Source organism: Piliocolobus tephrosceles, chromosome 5 (assembly GCF_002776525.5).
Source record: "Piliocolobus tephrosceles isolate RC106 chromosome 5, ASM277652v3, whole genome shotgun sequence".
Taxonomy (NCBI): Eukaryota; Metazoa; Chordata; class Mammalia; order Primates; family Cercopithecidae; genus Piliocolobus; species Piliocolobus tephrosceles.
The window spans coordinates 110452321-110475947 of NC_045438.1; the positions used below are offsets into that span (position 1 = coordinate 110452321).

A 23627-nucleotide genomic window follows, 5' to 3' on the forward strand; every position below is an offset into this window, starting at 1 on the left:
AAATAATAAATATGTTGACTTTCAGAAAATAATGTATTATTTTAGGTTTTATCACAGTTAAATTTTTCAGGATATTTGCAGATAATTTAATATTAAGTATTAAACTATCTTGCTCATAATGTAAATATAACATTTAAATATTAAAATCATGAATGAATTTTATTAAAATATAATTATCTTGTTCATTATAAATATTAATGTTTAATCCATTGGTATTCATTAAATATTTAATTGATTTTAAGTTGGTTACTATTAACATTTAGATATTACATTTCTGATAACTTGAATTTGTTTTTGGAGCATGAATATTTGACTTCCAGGAATTCCAAATCAGTTTCTGCATTTTAAAAATATTTCTTAATTTATCAGAATCACTATGATTGTTTCAGATGAGTCAGAATGGCTAATAATTCATTAAGGCTGTATTTTAAATACAGTGCCTACATTAGCTTGGCTAAGCAATGCTTCACATAAGAAATACCCTCTAAGTTCTCTCTGAGACTGATAGCTAAGAATGGACACCAATATTCTTTTCTCTGAGAAAAGAGCTATTTATTAAAATGTATTTAATGTATGAACTGAAGAGCTAACTATGCATCCATTCTTTAGTGGCATTTTAGATGACAGCTGTGTGGAAGCAAGGAGGATAATATTAATACACTATCTTGAAATGAATGAAAGCAAAAAGAAATTTTGTGCCATATTCTAGGGCATTTGAGTGCCTCACTTCAAGTCAATTGTGGAACACAAATGTATTCATTTTGTGTTGAGGAGCGGTAATGATTATTTTCCCAGTGTGAAAATAAGCCCTGCATTGATTAATCTGTGAAAACAGCAAAGGAAAATGAAACTAACTGGCAGTTGTGCCAGCCATTTAATTCAAGAACAAAGACTGTTTTTAATAGTAAATAGAATATACATTTTGGAAAATTGACTCAGAAATGGAAATGAGATTTCTTAATATTGGCAATAATTTATCAGTCATTTAAAAATAATATATGCAAATAATTTATTTTTTCTGAGATGTATTAAAGTTATTACATAATAGGTTATGGGGAAAAATATCACTGTGCTTTACTTTTCATATAGATTTTTAAACTTTATTTGTAATTAAAAGGAAGAAGGCCTAGTGAAATAATGCTTCTAAAGTATTTTAAAATTCATTTGTGAAATTAATTTTAAAATTAGCTTTCCCTTTTTGCTATTTCAGTGGTTACCATTAGATTGATATCTAATCCAATTAGCCTTGGTAACAAATGCAGAGCATGTTGCCTAGGCAAGAAACAATGAAAAAGAGCAGTGCACCACTACATCACTGCTTGTATTGCTTATTTTAGGTTCAAAGTATTTACAGTTTCAATTTTGTTTTGAATAATGCACTCCTTAATCCAACAGTTTTAGGTGAGACAAAAACCTGCTTTTGAGTGTCTCAGAGATTATTAACCGTGATTACACATTTTAGGATCACCTGTTGAACTTTGAAAAAAATACCAACTTTCAGTTTCCACCCCAGACTGGATCTGTCACAATCTTTGGAGATGAGAACTAGCCATCAGAATTATTTAAAAGCTTCATGGGTGGTTCTACTGTAAGCTAAGGTTGAGAATAAGTTTTAGATAGCCACATGCATGGGGGCACATTAGAAGGATCCTATGATCTTAATTTGTAATATCCATTTTTTGATAACTATCTTTATAATTTCTCTCACAGTAATAAGACCAAATTATACTTGAAGCCCTTTTTTCCCCCCCATCAGTATCTGCTTCTCATGACTACTGAAAAGATGAATGGCCATACTATGCCAGTCATTTGCATTCTTGAAGGTGATACACAACTTATATGCAGGCTCCTTTTATAACACTGGGTATTTTGTAATCAAACATTATGTTAGAGCACCTGATATTTTAAGTCCACTTTATGAAAACTGTAAAAGTTTAAGTAGTAATAAACGTAAGTAACTACCTTTTGGAAGAATTGTGTGTTGAACAGTTAAATCTCAACCTTGACTTTTTAAAAAAATTTACCCAACAGATAGAGTCAACAAAAAATTACAGTCCACATGCATTTAACAACGCTCTTGTTGAGACAATAAAACAAGCCATAGGAAAGGTGTTTTTATTTTTTTAATCACTTTCTTTTCTGCTGAGTTAATGGCACAATCATTTTGACTAAGAGGGATGGGAGAGTTGAGTGACTTATTGTCGAACTCTTGGGAAAGTATATTCAAGATGATATAGATTTATATGTAGAATATAGGAAAAATGAATTGTTTATAAAACACAAAGTACAGAATACAAAATATAAACCTGGGGAAAAAATTTTGCCCACATGGAAGTATGTCAGCTAAGAAAAAAAATATATCCTGGGATATGCCACCTTAGAAAATCTTTACGGAATTTCCAGAATTTGAGATTTTTTATGTTTATTAAAAGAGAGCATGGATAAAAGAAAAAAAAGACTAAATACGTTGGTCTAAAATAAATGTGCTACACTTGATTTATCAAACATCATAATTTATTGAATGACGGCATATTTGCTAAATATTTTGGAATAGAATATTGTTAAATGCTCTGAACTAAAACAGAATAGGCATTTTAAAAACACCATTGCCACCTCCAAGGAGTTTGAATTACAGGGATTCATCCCAACACTGCAAATATATATGTATCTATGTATATCTGTATATATACATGTATATATGACTTACAATCGGTGTCTTCTTGTATTGAACAAACGTCTTAACCGTACTGGTACCTTATCAAACCTTTAGTTCTGTGGGTAACAAGATACGCCAGAAAATAAGCGAACAAAGACAACAACTAAAATAGTTAGATCAATCTCTCTGAAGCTTGCAATTGTCCAGGAAGATCCCAGGAGAAGCTCCCTCAGACTCAGGGGAGTGCAGCAGCCCATAATAGACAGATAACTCAAGGGTATTTTGGCATCCAGAAGTTCTGGCACAGATAGGTTCAATCATGGGCCAAGAGCTAAGATTTAGGCTTCTGAGAAGACTAAAGAGAGCAAGCAAAGAGACAAAGGGGATGCCCATAGATAGGCCAAACTTTGCAAAGTAAGGGCACGGTTTTCCACAAAGTTTCCACGAAATTCTACTTCATACATCACTCACAAGTTTGGGGGACTCCAGGCTACTCTCGCTTCTGACCGGCTGGCTACAAATTCAGGAGTTCCCACTGTCTTCTCAAGTTTAATAATTTTTCAGAACAACTCAAAGGACCAAGGAAAGTGCTATACTTACAATTATAGTTTTATCAGAGCAAAAGGGTACAAATCAAAACCAGTCAAAGAGAGAGACACATAAGGCAAGAGCAAAGTCTGAGAGGATCCCAAACATAAAGGTTCTGACAGCTGCTGAGCCACATTACCCTCCTGGCACGTCACTATGTAATAAAATATAGAAGTATTGCTAACCAGGGAAGCTCACAGGAGTCTCAGTGTCCAGACATTTTATTATAGTTTCATTTTATAGACATGATGGATTAAATCATATCAATATCCAGCCTTCTCCACTCCTCAGGTTGGGCTGCTATCACGTAGGCCAAAGCCCCAACTCTCTAATATTATGGTTAGTCTTCCAGGCATGACCATTGCCATCTTGAATCATCTTCTTAGTATAAACTATAAGGTGTGGTTGAAGGGGCTCACCATGTATAACAAAGACACTCCAATCACTAGGGAAATTTTAAGATTTAGAGCTTACCTCCCCGTAACCAGGGACAAACACTATCTAAGATCTTTCACAAGTGGTGGGAGCCATTTAACAACCTGGAAAAGCAGGGAAAGGCACACTGTGGTATAAGCACAGGCACTTAGAGTAGGTCATGCAGAAATATTAACATTTGTAGAGCTGAAAACCTGATTTTTTCTAATTGCTGTAACTTTGGCTATTTCTGTTCTTAGGCAGAGAAATGAAGAATGTAGGGGGAGTGAGACTATCAGGCAACTACAAATTTAATCTCTGTCTATGAAGCTCTGTCACCATGCCTACCTTCTTTACTGAGTTAAAGGGAGTATTGAAATTCTTTGAGAAGAGAATTATACCGTATTACTTTATATCACTATTTTTATTCTCCCTTCTATTATTCTTCATATTATAAACTCCTTATGTGCATTTCAAAAAGTCTCTAGCTGAATTCCACCGTCTTTTGGATGATTCGGGATTTTATCTGATAATAATGAAAGTGTGTTTTAGACTCTAGTCAGATAACCTTCTACATTGTTTCCAATTATCATTCACCATTTTTTCTGTACCTTCCATTTTGAAAATCCTTTCTCTAGCTAGCTTCTTTGTCTCCTGTTTATTTAAATGAGTTCTTAACTCTATAGCAATAAAATAGGTACATACTTATTTAAAAATATTAAGAACCACTGGCCTGTATTATTCTACAGCTGCAGGATACTATACAGCAGAGCCAAGAATAAAATGTTTAAATTTTAATGACATATATAATTTTCAATTATTAATGGATGATAATTAGAAATAAAATGGTACAGATTGAGTCAACTTTTTAAATACAATAATGTGTAGGATAGGGACTAGAACTGAATAGGCAATTTGAAAACACCACCACTACCACCAAGGAGTTTGAATTATGGGGATTCTTTCTAATATTGCAAATCACAGTGGCCTCACCTGGGAAAACAGAAGCTGGTAAAAATTATGCATTACATGCAAAACTACCTGGAATATTGTTCTTGGCGCAACCTGAAGTTTGTCAGGCATTTTTTTTAACCTTCCTTGAGTTCACAATTAGAATATAGCAGTAATTCAAACCAACTAAGCTTAGGCACAGAAGATAAAATTGTGAAACCAGGTTATAATATGGAAATTAGGTATACACATGAAGTAAATTGGAGATGTTAAGCACAATAATATAAAAATACAGAAAAGTTTAAAAAATGGTTTTAAGACTGTTGAAAGGAATCTTTCAACAAGAAAGAGGCAGAACAATAACGCAAATGCAGATCAGCTGTAAGACTCTGGGAACTACCATTCAAAAGTGAAGGAATCCATCTGAGGGAAGCCTATGAGTCTGAAAGGAAGATGCAAAATATTTTAATATAACTAAATTTATTCAGTAAATAATTACTGAGTGCTTGCCATGTGCATGGTAAGATTTTAGGGTTGAGAATGGAGTTCATAGAAAGGCTAAGTCCTTTGTTACTCTCTAAATGGATTATCCCAAGTGATACATTTTTTCTAACAGAGGACATCTGATTAAAAATTTGAAAGAGTGATAAAAGCTGTAAATGCTTCCCAGAAGCTGCTTGAATTTTCTGAGAGGATAAATGATGATGAACTCAAAGTTATCAATCCTTCTTGTTGGAACCTAATGCATCGTGTTCATCTGTGAAAAGAGATACTGGCACCCATATTTCTCCCTCTTCTGTTACCCTCTGCATCTTAAAATAATCAACTATATAATTAAAAATAGTGGGTATACACGTTGTACAGTTGAAATGGTTGGGCCACTCAGTTCCAAATTTCCATTAATATTTTAAAATGCTCAGAGCAGTGCAAAGAACTCCATATTCCACTTTGGATTTGCACCTTCACAAATGCAGTTGAAGCGGCCCACATTCTTGCTAACAAAATTATAACTACCGTTTCATTCATTTGGCTAATTAATTGTTGTTGAAATCAACACTAATTATTGTATAATTCAAGGGAAGTAAAATAAATTAAGTCTTGTTTTCTAGGGGAAAAAAAGAGGAAAAAGAGAAAGCATTGGTGGATAGATGGTGAGACAGTTAGAGACAAAAATTCTGTATCTTCCCAACAACTAAACTTTCTGAGCCATAGTTTCTTCATCTTTAAAAAAAGGTAGTGTTAACAGCTACCTTGTAGGAAAAGTGTGATATTTGCTAATAATATACACAAAATACCTAGCGCTGTGATAGGCCCTTCAAAGTTGTGATAATAGTGAGGGTTTTTTAAATATGATAGTTGTTTAAACATTAAGTAAATAAAATGGATGCTATCTTAATAGTGAGTTGCAACAATAGTAAAACATCTAAACTAACATATTCTTTGGGACTAAATAGCCTCAAAACAACCCATAAATATTGTATAAGGTGCTTTCAAATAGAATAATACTCCTTAGAAACATCAGAAACTTAGCTGAGATGAACAAACTGAGTGGCTCAAAGCCAGGGTGAATTTTAATCAACCATGTCATAATGCCATTATATGATTTGCAAAGCAAAAACACTAGCGGTTTGTAATGATAGAGACTAAGTTAAGTTTCCTACTTTAGTTGTGATTTTTGCATATTGATTTACAGTGTACCAAAAATAAATAGCATGAACTTCCTTCTTTTTGCTGTGGGTTTAACAAGCTTTTTTAAAGATTTTTTTCCATATTTCAGATATACAGACAAATAGCTATCTAAGATAGCAAAATAAGAGTATCATGACTGCACTCAGTAAGCTCCATGATTTCCTTTATCCTTTCTGAACTGATCTCTAAAATTAATTTCCTCTTAGATGGTGTTTTAAAACTACTTCCTGAAACATAAACATTAAAAGTTTGCTTTCCAGATACTTAAATAATGCCAGCTTTTCCTGAATTGCCCCCTCGTTCCTATACTTCATGTTTTTCCCAACTACCTCAGTATCTCTGGAACTATCAGAGAATGCAGTTTTGCAACTTTAAAAATCATCCAGATTTTTCTTTCCCACTGTGAATGCTCCCCAAGGTACCTAGTCCCACTGCAGAAATAAGAACACATTGACAAATGCACAGCACTTAATAGGCCTCATTTCGCACAGTATTTGAGATACAGAAACTTTTGAAGTCACAGTAATATTTAATGCACAAGAGTTACCTAGGTAATTTATACTCTTCTATCAAAGTCAAATGTTCCTCAGTGATGCTGACTACCATGAAATAGAGATGCACTCTAGGCAGTCTGTAAAACCTGATTCGCTGGGTAAAATAGTAGCCTAAGTTAATAAAAAACAGAACTTTTGAAAGAAATATTGACATATACTATATACATGCAACACGACAACCTAATTGCTAACAATGCCTTTTTGAAAAGTTCTGTTTTACTTATTTTGCATAATTGGTTTGAAACCCCTTTTTTATTTAGTAGCACCATTTATTTATATACAACTTACAAATATTCTTATTTGTTTTTATTCAGTGTCTACCACTGTAGACGATATGTCCTCTCATAGCTCTTAGAGTCCAGTTTAGAAGCAAGGCCAGATAATACAGAATAGTTAACACAGGAAAGTCTTTAAAGAAAGTGAATTCTCTTAGATAAGTTAAACAGCACCCATGTTCTTACTGAGTATATTTGCTCAGAAAATCCCTTCTTTGAGATGATTAAATGTGAGAGTTCAATACAAGTTCAGCTGAATGATGAAAGTTAGACCTCCCTTCCCTGTGCTTTCCGCAGCATTTTCTTAAAACATCAATTAAAATTGTGTTATAATCTATGAAATTTCATGTTAGTTTTTTCCTGTGTCTTTTAAGGGCCCCTTCAACTGTCCTTATATGCAGGACATAGTTTAGTAACTAGCATATCAGAGATCTTCAATAAATGAAAAATGTATTTAGTGATGCTTTATTATTCGTATAATAAATATAAATTTATCCCATATTTCTTATAATATATGATACTTTAAGCCTGAATTGGAAGCCAAGAAAGGGTGGCAATTGGATCAAGTCACTGAACTTCTGTTTCTCATGTCCTGATTTGCTATTTTCAGATTCACAGTTATGTAACCCATTCCATAATTTTAATTTGGCAGATAGTTATGTCGTACCTTTTTTGAGGAGGAATTTGTTATTAGATTAATTCATAGCCTAGCCAGTGCTTCTCATGTGACAGTGATCCTGATATTGACAGAATCTTACTTCTTTTATCATTTCCCCAAAGGATAAATTTCTAAATTTCATTGGATGCAGTGAGTTTTTTTTAATTTTAATCATTTTATTTATTTATTTATTTTATTATACTTTATGTTCTAGGGTACATGTGCACAGTGTGTAGGTTTGTTACTATCACAGTGAGTTTTTTAAATGACATCTTAGAACACACCATGGGACTAGAAAAAAACAGGACTCTAAAATTCATAGGAAGGCTTAAAATATTTAGAATCTTCTTGTCTACTAAGAGACCCAAGAGGACAGATAAATTCTAAGTTCATTGGTGGGTCTTTGTAACTTCAAATTTCAGAGAAACTCCATCATGAGGAACCCAGTCATGATTTGTCTCTCCCTATGTTTGGGCCTCTTCCATGCTCAAGATTCCATGGGACTCAGGTTAGAATCCCTTCTATCTGTGGTACTGGCAGTAAAGAAATCCAGAGGCTTAAATATCACTGGTGAACAATGAGGGGCTTGGCCGACCATATAAAGTTCAAGGATGCACTATATGGTGGCATTGGAAAAACATTCATTGGGTCAGTACTCTCCAATCGCAATCCAAAGAACGTATTTTCACTAAGAAAAACTGGCGTGCATTATTATGTGGCAATTGTAAATCTGTAGCTATATATAAACATTCTGATATTAGGAAAGATAAAGATGGACGCAAATAAAAATAATATTTTTCCTGATCTCTCTTTGCTATTGTTACCAAGAACATGTAAACAATGGAAGCAAGGTCTGAATTAAGTGAAATAAGTCCTTAATTTCCTCTGCTAATGGTATGGAATCTTGGACGATTAGAAACTTACTTTCGCCTGAGTAGGAAATCACTTTGGCTGGCGATTTACTTTTCCAGTTACAAGTATCATGAACTAACAATAATTTCCATTTTCCTACCCTTGAGCAAGGAGGAAAGAGCATAGTATTAATTCACATAGAAGCACAGCATTATGAAAGAGCACATTTTTGTGCCATGAAATATGATGTTTTTCTACTTTTTTGTAACGGGGTCCCACTACTATTACTTCATTGAATTCAATAGTGAAATATTTTTGATACTTAGATAACTAACCCTTTTGAGTAAGAAGTCTGATTTTTAACTCTATAACAAATATATAAGATTTCTAATTAAAGAGTTTTAAAAATAAATGTTAAGCTTCTTTCTCAGCTGTTTCTGTTTTTTTGAATTATCACTGGAACTTTCTGCATAGTTCCTTTCTTCATTCATCCACGCTTTCTTTCATGTAACCTTTTACTGCTTCAGCCCTAATGAGGCATTGCATTTCTCCCAGGCACTGGGGAAGCAACAGTGGATAGCGACAGTCCCTATTCTAATGTTGGCTAACATTTAAGACATGAAGAGTTTTAGCTCGTCAATTAACTGCCCTAGAGACTTAGAAAAAGTCAACTGAAGCCAAGTTGATGAGTAGTTATTAAACACTTATGTCCTCTGTAGCAAGTTCCTAGGTTTATGTCAATTTAAAATTCTGAAAAAATCTGGGAGTGTATGTGACAAGTGTTCTGTCACTCTGCTCATGATTGTTCAGCTATTTTTCAGGAACATTCAGAATCTAAAAAAGGACCTGGGACTTCTATTTCCTGGGAAAACTTGAAGCCTCTATTATCTCAGCTCTTAAATCCTGTAGAGTGAAACCCAGGGATTTCTAACACTCTAGGATAATTGGAGCAAAAAGTAGTACATTCTTTTTGCTCCAGTAATATCCCATAATAAATTGGTATCTCATAATAAACTGGGATACATTTTACCATCAGAAGACAAAAACAATGATATAGCCTGGATTATCTCATGAACATGGTGTAAATACTCATTTTACATAAGGCTAAGTAGGTACTTTCAAGCTTGCACATGCTGAATGTGTTTTCCCTATGAGTACACCAAAAACAGTTTTATTTAGTTCCAGTCAAGCAAATACATGGAATTCTTTTCATTTTTATGTTGATAAAGTCAAATGGTTTGGGGATAAATTCCTGCCCTCAAAAGATTACAACAGAAAGACCAACATCTGCATTTTCCTACCAAAAGCAACATGGTCTAGAGCAGGAATCTGTAAAACTTTTCTGTAAAAGCCCAGAGTATAAATATTTTAGGCTTTTCAAGCAGTATAATCTCTGTCACAATTACTCAACTTTTCCTTTGTATCGTGAAAGCAGCAATAGACAATATGTAAATAAATAGCATGCCTGTGTTCCAGTAAAACTATTTATGAAACAATAAGCTGGCCAAATTTGGTTCACAGGCCAGAGTAAGCCAACCTCTGATCCAGGTAAACCTATATTTTGAGCAACGGCAACATTTGTTGTGTTCATTTCGTTTCTTACTCCTATTTTATATCCTATTACATACTGAAATAAAATACTAAATAGTAAAAGAGATTTGTTTGTTTGTTTATTATCAGGTATCAGTTGTAATAATAATTCCCTGGTGAGAATATTCTCAAAAAAACTAATATTTGTCCACTTAAGTGCCATTTTTTCCAACAATGATAAACTTTTGATCATTTTTCTACATAGTAGATTGTTTTCATTTGCTCTATATTATAATGAGTACAATTGAAATTTTGTATGCTTTTCTAGTAATCTTTCTCAACTAATTCTTATGATCAGATGATCTAGGGGCAAATGCCCTACCTAAGTTGACCTCAATCTGCAATTATTTACCAGTTAATATTTCCATTATTTTATATATCAGTTATCAATATCTATATGTCTCTAGTAACCTTCTTCCCTTTGTCCATACCTCGTTTTACACACCCATGCTTGAAATATGCTCTTGATGAGGAACTAAATTCTGATTGAAAGACCAAAATAACCTAGTGGCTGGAATCATATAAAATGTTACCATATAGCCAACATTGAGTTCTTTTAAAGAATAATTGCATTTCTTTTCTGGGGACACAGATTTTACAATAGCTATTTTCCACAGTACTCAAAAGCTTGGTTGCTTCTTTCTTGCTCTTTTGGAATAATAGATTTCTATTACTCTCAATGTTTTGGAACCTAGCCAAAATTAGCAGGTAAATGGAGTTTTCCTGGTGTACTAATACTTCTTTATTTACTGAATTGTTTACTTGGAAAAAGTGATATCTTTGTGTTTTGTTTTGTTTACTGATTTTGCTGCTTAAGGTTTTTTTCTACTCTATCTTCTGCTTATCTCTCACTTTCTTCTTTTTTTTTTTTTTTTTTTTTTGAGACAGAGTCTTGCTCTGTCGCCCAGGCTGGAGTGCAGTGGCGGGATCTCAGCTCACTGCAAGCTCCGCCTCCCGGGCTTAGGCCATTCTCCTTCCTCAGCCTCCCGAGTAGCTGGGACTACAGGCACCGCCACCTCGCCCGGCTAATTGTTTGTATTTTCAGTAGAGACGGGGTTTCACCGTGTTAGCCAGGATTGTCTCGATCTCCTGACCTCGTGATCCACCCGTCTCGGCCTCCCAAAGTGCTGGGATTACAGGCTTGAGCCACCGCGCCCGGCCAGTCTCTCACTTTCTCTCTACAATTTAGTCCAATGGATCTCAACCCTGGACTATGTAACTATCATCTGGGGAGTATCTGAATACCAAACCCTAGGTCCCAGCCCATAGATTTTTCTAATCAGTAGATTTAGGGGACAGAGAACAGGCATTAGTTATCTTTTATTGTGATTGTTTAATATTTCCAGGTGATTCTCAAGTTATTCAAGGGCTAAGGACTACTGGTTTGATATCCGATTTATTTATTTATTTTTAAGAATTCTGTGTAAAAAGATTTTGTGGGCAGGGGTTTACACTAATACTCCTCTTTCTATTTTGTGGCATTTAAATCTAACACATAATCAATACACGGTACCATTTATATACACATTTTTGATAGTCTTACGATGTGGAAAAAAATAGGCTTTAGCGTTCAGTGTTGAGATCTTTTGTTTTCTTTTTCTCAGTCAACTATTGTATCTTAAATGACTAATTTTTAGTAACTGTGAAGTCATGTGTGTGTTACTGTCTTTCTCTTTTTCACAGCACCAGAAGAATGGGCCACAACCCGCTCTAGCTTGAAGGCACCACCGCCGAGGTCAGCAAGAGGGGGATACAGGGAACACCCCTATGGTAGATATTGAAGGTCCTTCCCACCTGTGACCTCACCTCAAAGACAATTCATAGCCTGTGGTCTCCACATAAACAGCAACAAGACAAGTAATAGTCCTTTTTTTTGTTTGTTGTTTTCTATTCTAGGGATAACTGCTCATGATTACTCCCATATATTTCTTGTATTTCCCTCTATACTGTTGGCGTGACATTGACATTAGTATTATTTTACAAAGCAGACTGAAAAAGACATTGGCAAGCATAGTCTATAAACCTCTCAGTAGGATGATATTCTCTTGGTTGTTTTTCATTGTTGTGTGTAATCTTTTTTTTTCTTTTTTTTCTTTTTTTTTTTTTTGAGAAAAAGCATGAATCTGTTAACAGATTTTGAGTCTTAACCAACTAGCAGAAACTTTGTTTAGGGTTGCTAAAAGACTGTAATATGATTTTTGAACTAGCTGATAATAAAGTTGTAGATAAGATGTTTTAACCTGTCTTTTAATATCTGTTAGTTAGACAAAGATGTTCGATATTAAGTTTGTAAATTTAATTTTAAATGCTGTTTTAATGGGGTTGAAAACAAGCAGCTACTGTATGTATGTAGCTAACTGAATTTGTTCAGTGTTTTAACCTGTATTTGTTAAAAAAGAAAAAAAACACACACACATAAAGTTCCATGTGTAAGCTTCTCTAAATAGGAAACCACAATTTGTCAAATATGTTTGCCATAATTTGTCAATAAAGCTGAAAACTTTTGTAAAAACTAAATTTGGAATTACTTGTTTTCTAGCTTTAAATGCCTGCTTTATTTCTTCTTCAAGAGATGCCTAAACTGTTTTCTATTTAAAAATTACAAAAATGAACCCAAGCCTGTTTTAAGATATTTGTGTAATACTTAAAAATGTATTAATAATTTATGGTTGTTAAATAATTTAAAAGTTAACAAACTAAACTGTTACATGAATCATGGTTAGTAAACACTAATGTATAACATGTTAATGGAAAAAAATGGATTTAGAATAATAAATGGATTTTAAACTATCCTCTAAGCTTTATCTTGCTAAACACAAATTCTGATTGACTTGTTTGCATTAGCATGTCTCTCGTGAGAAAGAGTAATGGAGTATAAAGAGGTAAGATTACCACTTACCACTGTCTAAATGCCTAGTTCTTCAACCTTTGAGTTTCCCCGCACATTAAATATCCCATCCAACATGTAAGCATTGCGTAGATTCACTTTATTGTTTTCACTCAAAGGAGTGCGTGGACTTCATTTGCGTAGTTTATAACAATTTGTTTTGACAAACAAATCATCAGTGTCACTGGCCAGTTGTTGCTATTCAACCTCAAAAACTTTATTTGTAATTTTCAGTGCTAAATATCACCGCCCTTGAAGGCAGTTTAGAGGGCTGATATTTCTTTTGAGACTATCAGACTTGATGGCTGATGATTATTAAGGAAATATGTCGCAGGACTCAAAGGATGACTAAACGTTAAACAGGTAACACTAATAGTAACTCTGTAATTTTGCCTATGCAACAGTAATGTTAAATATTCTCAGTTATTAAGTTCCTGATAGTTAAAAAAGTAAACCTACAAAAATATAACAAATAGGTCTATAGGCTATTAAAACAACTAATTAACATTAACTAGAGGCACCAAAATTATTTGAAATTATATAACCCTCAAGGCAATAAACAGAACTAAAATTAACAATAATAGTAATGCAACTCTTGCTAACTTCAAACGTAAGCTAAATTTTGATGGAAAAAAAGAAAGTGAAAGACTTGATGGTAGGGATGAATGCCAAAACTGTTAATCTTTTAAATACAGTTTTTTTGTTTATGGTGGCTTTTTGTCGATGTGATTGGTTTACTTTTTTGCTGCTAACCAGCTTAGGCATATTGCTGTTCAGTTTTTGCAGCTGGAGTTGCATGCTAATAGTATTATGAAGTGTGTGTCTGTCATCAATTAAAATTGTAAATATTTGCCTTTTACAAAGTGCTGTTGAGTTATATTTAATTTTTGTGTTCTATTCCTTCTCATTATTTCAGGTATCCACAAGCAAAGAACACATAATTGAGTAATGGATGTGATTTGCTAAGAAGGATGGAGGTAAGCTTATTTTTTATCTTCTTTGAAATAGACAATCTCATCAGCATGAACACATAATAAAGTGTGAAGCTGTAGTGGTGAGCTAAAATACCTAATGCCACTTGTTGAACTACTGAAAAGGCTTAGGTAGGTTGTTGTCAAGAAATGGATGTATTTTTATCCTCTTTGAAATAAAGTGGTATGACTTAGTATTTACCTGGCAAGACTTTGTGAATTTAATCAGAAGTTTGTCAAGTGAATTGTGAATTAGTAGTTAAACTTCAGCCTTTTTCTTCGCTATGAACTACTATATTCTACCTCTCCTTAGTTTTACAAAGAAAGAGTACTAAAACTTGGTTATAGGAGAAGGAACTCACAATCATTGGTTAAAATAAAGGGAAGGGACAGGGTGGTCCGTGACCAACTCCTTACCTACCCCTTGTCATAAGAGTAAAATAAAATAACTAAACATTACCTTTATTTCCCCCAGTTATCCCATTAGACTGATCAGTAAGCTTTTAGCTTCTCATCCAGCATTCTATTTTATTTAGCAGCTAGTTACTGAGCAAAATTGCTATTTGAAATTGAGACTTGGTTTCTGTACACAAGGAGTTGAAAACTTTAGCCAATAAACTTCAGACTGAAAAGAGTGTAGGGACAGTTATGAAATCCACAGGCTGAGCCGATGCTCAAAGAACTAAAATGACTTGGTGTGATGTTTAAAGCAGGGTTTTAAACCCTAAGTTTTAATCTTCTGTGTCTAGTCCTGTTTTTACTACATAAATATGCATAATATATGTTAACTTTAGTGATCAGCTGAGGGGAGCTATGAGAAAGCCTGGAGATTACTTATGATGTGGGGAAAGGGGACAGTGACAGAGACTGAGGGAGATATGAGGTAGAATGGAAGGAAAGGAGTAGCTCATTCACTGTGAGGAAGGCAGCACCTCCTGGTGAGGGGAATATGCTGTCTGCAGCTGGAAAAATTCAGTGTGTTTGAGAGGAAAGCAGAAGCTCAATGGGCCCTGAAGGGCAGACTTATGAAAGTACACAGAGAAGGGCCGGGCGCGGTGGCTCAAGCCTGTAATCCCAGCACTTTGGGAGGCCGAGACGGGCGGATCACGAGGTCAGGAGATCGAGACCCTCCTGGCTAACACGGTGAAACCCCGTCTCTACTAAAAATACAAAAAATTAGCCGGGCGAGGTGGTGGGCGCCTGTGGTCCCAGCCACTCGGGAGGCTGAGGCAGGAGAATGGCGTGAACCCAGGAGGCAGAGGTTGCGGTGAGCTGAGATCCGGCCACTGCACTCTAGCCTGGGCGACAGAGCAAGACTCCGTCTCAAAAAAAAAAAAAAAAAAAAAAGAAAGTACACAGAGAAAAGGCAAAGCCTGAAAACACTACAGGTTCAGGTGAGGTCCCAGTTGTCACTAAGTGCTGTGTTGAATTGTTCAAATTTTATAAGGAAAAGGAAGAAGAAGCCATTACAGGTTTGAAGTAAAGAATGAGTGCTGTTCCTAAGAAAACTACCCCAATAAGACAAGATAAACCTCACATTTAGTCAATTTTATCATTACTAACTGCCTCTTCATCTGAGATGGCTTTTCTAAAATTCAAACTCTTAAAACAATTATTTAATACTGTATTGCTTCAACTAAAGTTCTTTTCTCTGCAAGATTGAATTCTGAGTTAAATTCTGAAATTTTATTTCTCAGTAACATTTCATATATATTTGAGGATTAAAAATTGTCACTATTTTTGTAAAGCAAGAGGAAAAAGAATCTCTCATCCAGACATCCTGCTCATTATTCTCTCTTATCCATTTCAAACATTGGGCTTGATCTGATAAAGCAATGAAAGAACAACCAGCCATAGGTTGTTATTCTTTTGATGTATTAATCAATATGACTTTTTATTCACTGTAATTATTTGATTGTTGTTGTGGTCTTATAAACCTATGACTCTCACCATTCAGACTACATCTTTATATACATTAACTCAGGGCAGGGTTAGCACAGCAGAAACATTAGTGTTGAACAAGAAAAGAGAACATTATTTTTAAGTACAAAAACAATGATTTGCAAGAAAGGGAATTTTGATTTTCAGATACCTTCATTTTGAGTAGCATACGCCTGATTGACTTGGAACCTAAAGTTTATGCATTAAACAGTAGATATAAAAGACTTCTATGTACCTACCTACATATATCTACAAGGTAAAGATTGTACAGGCTGAGAAGAGAACTCAAGAGGCAGCAATATCTAAAATATTAGTATGGCCTTTAATATGGCAATACTAATGGCCATATACACTGTGTCCCTTATCCAATAAAAGCCTCAGATGGGTTTGGAACACAGAGAGGACCTCTGACTAAAGGGGAGTCTGGGAGGCAGCAAGCCTCACAGAGTTGTCCACACCAGTGCGTGTCAGGTGCAATCCTGTGGAAGTATCTATAGGGTGTATTCACTGGCAAGTGTGAAGCAAGTATGGCAGAGAAAACTGCACACACAATTGCTTTGACAGGAAGGCAGGGAGGATGCAGTAGCTTCAACGTAGACCAGTGCTGGCCAGGATGCAGATGTTATCAGTGGACACAATAACATGGAAAGGCGAGAAGATCGGCTGCTCCCTGCCACCAATGCCTCCAGAACTTAAATCCAAGCTAGGAAAAAGAGAAGGGGAAAAATAAATCCCTGAGTTGACAGAGGAACTTCTGATCAAAATTAATCTGAATTGGCTGGTATGATTTTTCTCCACTCGGCAGAATGGAGACTTAAGTTTGAAATCAAGTTGAGGTTTAGAAAAATGTAATTATATATAGCAGAGACATTTATAGGCAAGACATAACTTGCCTCACTGTTAAAATAATCATAAATGAATATGCTAGGTTTCTCCAGCAACAGAGAATGATAATTTCTTTAAGTTCGTATCCTTTGAGTGGCAACTTTTATTTGAACAAAAACCATTCAGCAAGTGGTCCTAACTGGCAAACTTATGCACAGAGGATGCCTTCTCTTGTCAGTATCAGAAAACAATGCTGGTCTCATATGGGTTCATGGCATCATGTCTGTTCTCATGATCTTCAATGTGTTGGCTCCCAAAGTTGGCAAACATCATGTCTGACATCCACCTAATGCAAGTGATACAAACTTGCATGGCATTTTAAGGTTTTTTTGATAGTAGTGCAGCCTAAGCATATTTTAAAGTTATATATATGCATGGTCTATGTATTTTTTCAGATAATGCTCTAACTCTTGGTACACTGATGATTCCATTACAACTGGAAACCTCACTGAAAAATCAGATTAACTAGACAAATCAGATTAGCTAAAAACTAGACAATCAGACTAAACAAAGTATTTTAGTAATAATAAAATTAAGAATAAATTATTTGTGCCTACTAATATTTGTGCAACAAAATGTATTACTGAACTCACATATGATTAAATTAGAATAAATTTGATGCCATTTAGGAAACTGAATAGTGCCCTGAGGTCTTATCGTGCCCTGAGGTCACTAGGGCACTAGATGCCCTAGTGTAATATTTAGATAATTTTCACTTTTAATATACAGTATTAATGGAACTCTGACCATTTAGCTTAATAACAATTGAAGCACCAACAGTTTTTAAATAAAGTTGTCACAAAATGACATATGAAAGGTTATCAAGAATTCTTTGAGAGGAAATTTTTTTTAAAGCTATATTATTAAAAGATTACTCTTGTTCTTTTAGGTCTTTACATGAAAATATATAGACTAGTATTTTAAAAGCTACAAATACCTTTTAAAAATGTAACTTTTTAAGGTTGATTAATGGATACAAATATATAGTGAGTAGAAATAAGACCTAGTGTTTGATAGATCAGTAGGGTGACCGTGGTTCATAATAATCTATCATACATTTCAAAATAGCTGAAAGAGATTAATTCAACTGTTTCTTGCATAAAGACAAATATTTAAGGTGGTGGACATCCCAATTACACCGATTTGATCGTTACAAATTATGCAAATGTATTAGATTATCACCTGTACTCCAAAAATGTGTACTCTATTACATAACAATAAATAAAATTTTAAAATGTTACTCCTTATATCATTCACTCTATATTTTCATTCACATAATACAGAAGTTTGTAGGGTTGTTTTGTCTTGTCTTGTTTTGTTTCTAAAGGGAATAGAGACCAATGATTAGTAATCTGAGCTGGTTGAGTATCAAATATTAAGTTTCAGTATCAAAAGACCTATTGCTAAAAAAAGTTTAACTTTTACTGCAAAAAAAAAAAATGTAGTAAGTAAATGATTGAAAATATTGAATTATATGGTAATTGTTAAAGTTGATTACATGATTTATGATTGATATAAGGGTATATAGCATTAATAACAATAATGATAGTGGAATCCTCTGGTTTTGGGGCATATATGCTGGGCAAGTTACTAGAATTTACACATAAAAACTTACATGAAGCATCTGTAATTCTTTGAACAAGCATGCAAATGAAGTATAATTAAACTCATTTTACAGAAGAGGAAATACTGTCACACTGCTAATATGTATAGCAACGCCAATATTTAAAACACAGTTTGATAACCCACACATTTTCCAAAATACTATAGAGTTTCCTAACTCTGAATAATTTTGATCAAAAAGAGGATACAGAATTCCAGGTAGCTTTAACATAATTTCTGTTCTGTAGCAATATGGTGAATATTGATGTAAAAAATGATATGACAAAACATCTTAAATTGAAGTCAGTCATTTTACTTTGATCTTTCTGCATTTATCATTCTGATTTCATTATAGAAAAACATAAATGAAAGTATTCCACACTTGCCACAAAGCATGACGACAGTCATTGGTAGAACAAATGAATTCATTTATAATCCAAATTCCATTTTGACATTTAAGAAAACCACTCACATGATTAAATAAGCGTGAAAGCAATTTCAAGCTTTTATTCATCAATCTATAGATCAAAACTCTGCTTTAAAGAATAAGGGTCAATTTCAAACTAGAAATATCTTTGTATAAGCCATGCAGTCATGTGTTAAGAACCTAAGTGAAGATACCATTCAGTGTTAAATATTTGTAAAAGGCATTTCCTGTTGTCAATATAATGTGTAACATTTGACTTGACATTCTAGTTTCCAATTAAATATCTGAGTTAACAAGAAAACAGCTATTTTTGGTGACAGGCACCAGTTTTCCAAATCCATCATTAAAATTAGTTTCTTAGTTTTTTTATGTAGAATAAATTAATTGTTATTCAAAAGAATATTTACAGTATACATTGGAAAAAGTAACTCTACTTGATATATTGTTTTACATCTCAGTCTCTTACACTTTATTATGAGAGGAATTGAGAAAACAGGAGAGAAAGTTGTCTGATTTATATACCACTGGTTGCCCTAACAACAGCTGGCTTATCTTTCTTTATACCCCCACACAAAAAAATACAGAATGAACCAACTTAAAAATTGGCAACTAGTTAATGAACACTAATCTTAAGTTCCTGTTCCACCATGCTTCGTACTTCACTGTGGGGTATAGTGAAGGATCTATTTCCAGGAGAAAATTGAAGATGCTTGATCTCACAGGTTTTCTATCATCTTGATGCCTCTCAGGATGACATATCAGTAGGAAAATGTTCCCTCTCCTCTGTCTCATTGTCCACTCTCACAATGGTAAACCATATTTCCTATCCTCTAAATTCACAGTCTACCTTTTTAGACATGAAGACATTTGTCAGCTACTCTAATGTCATCATGCTCCTAGCTTCTCAGTGTCTTGTGTCATTTTCCCAATAGAATACGGGAAAATGAGGAGACAGAGAGAAAGGCGATTGACAGCTATGTGGGAGAATGCAATGTCCAGTCTATTCAACAGAGCTCCTACAATGAGAAATGTTTATTGAGTTAATTATGAAACCAATATGTGTCCATTTTAAGCCAGAAATTATAAAAGGGAAAGAGAAATATATTTAATGAAAATGGAAAAATAACTTAACGTTAATATGTAATCTCTGTTCATAAAATTTTGATTTCTTATCTATAAAGTACAAGAGGATGAATTAGATGAGCAAACATCTCTGATTTGTCCAACTTCTATAATTTTTTCAAAGTATAAACTTTAAAATTAGAAATGAACACTTATTTATGGAATTTACAAAGATCATTAAAGAAAGTCTGACTGGAATGAAGGCAGTTTTAAATGCCTTTAAACAGGGAAAATTATAATTATATGTTGCTTAAAGATATTCTTTAAAGTGAAATTAATGTTGAATTTTTAAACTCTGTTTTTAACTTTCCTATTAAGGATTTATAAGTATAAATTAATTTATTGACTGATAAATAATTACTTAGAATTTATTTAGATATTTTGCTTTAAGCTTTCTTGTAAGGCAAATAATTTGTAAAATAAGTAATATCACATTACATCAGAGATACTTCTCTGCAATCCTTTTATCACTGATAACCTTTAATGAAGCACAAATTGGCATAACTTTTTAAAGATCTTTTTTTGTTTCTAGTGAGTAATTCAGGTACAAATAATGATTGTCTTAGAATTTGACAGAATTGATAGGAAATTAGTATTTTTGGAGGGTTTCTTTCTTTTTTTTTTTTTTTTTTTACATTGTCATCTATGATTACAAAGTAATCCATTCTCAAGGTAAACAAAAATAGTATATAATGTAAATATGTAATTAAAAATAAAAAATGTATAATCCTACTCCTCAGAGATAGCTGTTAATAGACTGGTTTATAGTTCTTTTCTATTTCTTTGTCTTCCTTTCCTTCATTGCCTCCTCCATTCTTCAGCTGTTTGTTATTTATTTATTTGAAGTGGGACTCTGGTGTGTAAATATATGCAATTTTAATTTTCAGAAGTGAGCTGAATTTTGTTTCTTAGTGGAAAATAAGCTAATACCCATTTCCAATAGGTTGATTTGTTGGGGGGGGGGGGAAGTTGATTAAAGTTGTATCATGTATTATGGAACTAATCCATACTACACACTCTAGAGTGTGAGCAAAATTTCTTTATCTTTTCAAGTTTAAATTTCATATTGGTAAAATGGTGATAATAATAGGACATACTCATAGACTTATGAGCTATGTTAAGCAAAATCATGCAGGTTTGTGTATAATCTCCCAAGTTTAGTAAATATCCTCCCCAAGTTAGTTATTTTTTCTTGGACTAACATTTTTACTTGAAAATATCCATGGTATATATCAAACATGTAAATAAAAATTTAGTCTATAAACATATTAATATGTTTAAATATATTTGAGCATTTAAACACCTTAAACACTTTTATAGTGTTCTCTATAAAATATTTAGCTAATGTAGCCTTTAGACCAGTTGTTAAAAAATCGTCATTATATTTATAAGCAAATATATATTGGATGTATTTATAATAGGTATTATAAGGTATGTCTACACATAAAAATCCTTATAATAATGTTGCATATATATTGTCTACAATGAAACAGTCAGGGGTAAAAATGAAAGTGAAACTAACAATTGTTTCAATAACAATAATAATCTGAAGAAAAAGACATTTTCAATAATTGAGTGCATACTACCTGTCAAGACTGTTGTGTTTTTAAGAATTATTTAATTTATTTTCTCAACAACCCTATGTATAAAGTTGATATTGGTTCAAGATACTGAGTCTTGTACAGTAACCCTAATCATCGTGTATATTATGCCTGTCTATATTTATATTTGCCTACTTACCATTGATTAAATGGAAGCTATGTGTATCTAAGTATGGAATTTAGCCTTCATGGAGGTTGAGATATCCTAAACAATGTAGTAACATAAAATCTCAATGAGAAATGAAAATAAATGGGAAATTATCCCTCTAGAAAAATAGTCGTGGTTACTTATTTGTTTACTAACAACACGCTGTATTGTATCGATTTGTCCCAATCTGTGTGACTGCAAAAATAAAACGGAGTTTTCCATTTATCTCTTTTCCAATCAGATGATACCCACCACTAAAATATATTCTATACCTTATTATACTTAGTAATAGGGTACCAAAGTGAAGGTGAATATAAAAACAAGGAAAAAGATTTGGAAAGAAAAAGAATGTAGCTTAAAAGCTGATAAATATTCATTAGCAGTGCTGAGAGTAAACAGATGGTAATGTGAAAAACAAAAGAAACACCTCTCCTTACATCCTTTAGGGAATGTAATGTCCTGAGATCTAATAATTCTCATAAATTGCCATCTTGTACTGTTTATCACATAAAGCAATCACGTTAGATATTTAAAATGTGCATTCCCTTTACAGCGAAAAAAGAACATTCCACTACCGAATACATCTGGAGCTTCTTTTGTCGGTCTCAGAATAATTACTTTCTTAGACCATTGCACTTTCCTTTTACTTCCACCAGCAGATTTTTCTTTTATCATTTTGTAAAATTTCTGTGTCCAGTGTTAGGTAAAGAATAAAAATTTATATCAGCCTCTCACTTGTCTGTTAAATAAAATTTGTATTTTTAGAAAATTATAAATACTGCATATCATGCACCTTCAGATTTGTTCAGAGATATTAAAAAATAAGAATACTAAATCTATGCATGCCAAAGGTATACCAAAGTAATTTTACCACACTATTTTATAAATATATTGATGTTTGAGAGACAGTGTTTTTGAACTTGTATTTTAAGAGTTCCGTAGTTTGGTATATAATACTAAATATTGTAAGTAACAAATAGACCTTCTTGCAAGCCTTAATAATACAAAGGTTCTCAGTAAGAATGTATTCTTTATTTGTTGTATTTAGATTAATAGGAAATATCTAGCATAGAATATTTTAAAAAGTTAATTACTCATAGGTAAAACTTAGTGATGAGTTTATTTGATTCCTCAGAGGTAGGAGAGAGCCACTAATTAATTTTCTCAGGATTTAATTCCAAGGTATTTGCATATGTTAAGTAATACTCAAATGATTTACTGAATCCACATAATTTTCCTTCACTAATTCTACTATTTCATTGTATCACCCAAGAAAACACTTCACCCTGCAATAACACTAGTAATGATAGCCTGTGACTAAATGAAGTAGGTTCAGAAGAAAGTAGCCTCATGACAATGTAGCTAAAAAATATTCAGTGAATGCCAAATAGTCTGCTGTGCTAAATATACTGCTAGCTGTCACATAAGGAAAAATGACATCAACTGTAGTATCTTGGTTTAAAGATGACGAAGAAATATTTTATGGAAAAGCAGCCGTTTTTACCTTTCTAATTCCAAAACTGGAGCCCTCTTAGGAAAAGGCTTAGTGGTTTTTTTCTTAACTAGTATATTGGTCCAAGTTGAAGAGAGACATTTGTCAAATTTAACTAAATGAATAAATATCAATATGCTTCCATCTTTTAAAACTGGTCTTATAATACTTCTTATGTACTGTTTATGATTTATGCAAATTATTGATTTGTATGCACAATGCTAATATTTTATATGCTATCACATATACATACATACATATACATTAATGTATGCATTGATACTTATAACAACTTCTAAGATTATTTCTTGTTATTATATCGTA

The 23627-nt window shown here is 33.3% G+C and overlaps 1 protein-coding gene across 3 annotated transcripts in view; it reads left to right on the plus strand.

The window, feature by feature from the left end:
- Positions 1 to 13018, plus strand: part of KHDRBS2 (KH RNA binding domain containing, signal transduction associated 2) — a 591427-nt gene extending 578409 nt beyond the window's left edge. For all 3 annotated transcript variants that reach the window (XR_002733824.1, XM_023222978.1, XM_023222979.1), the window contains one exon: positions 11911 to 13018. Coding sequence is in view for 2 of the 3 variants with exons in the window: in XM_023222978.1 (XP_023078746.1) it covers positions 11911 to 12008 (98 nt within the window). In the remaining variant the exon portion in view is untranslated. The remainder of the gene's footprint in view (positions 1 to 11910) is intronic.
- Positions 13019 to 23627: the final 10609 nt, after the last annotated feature.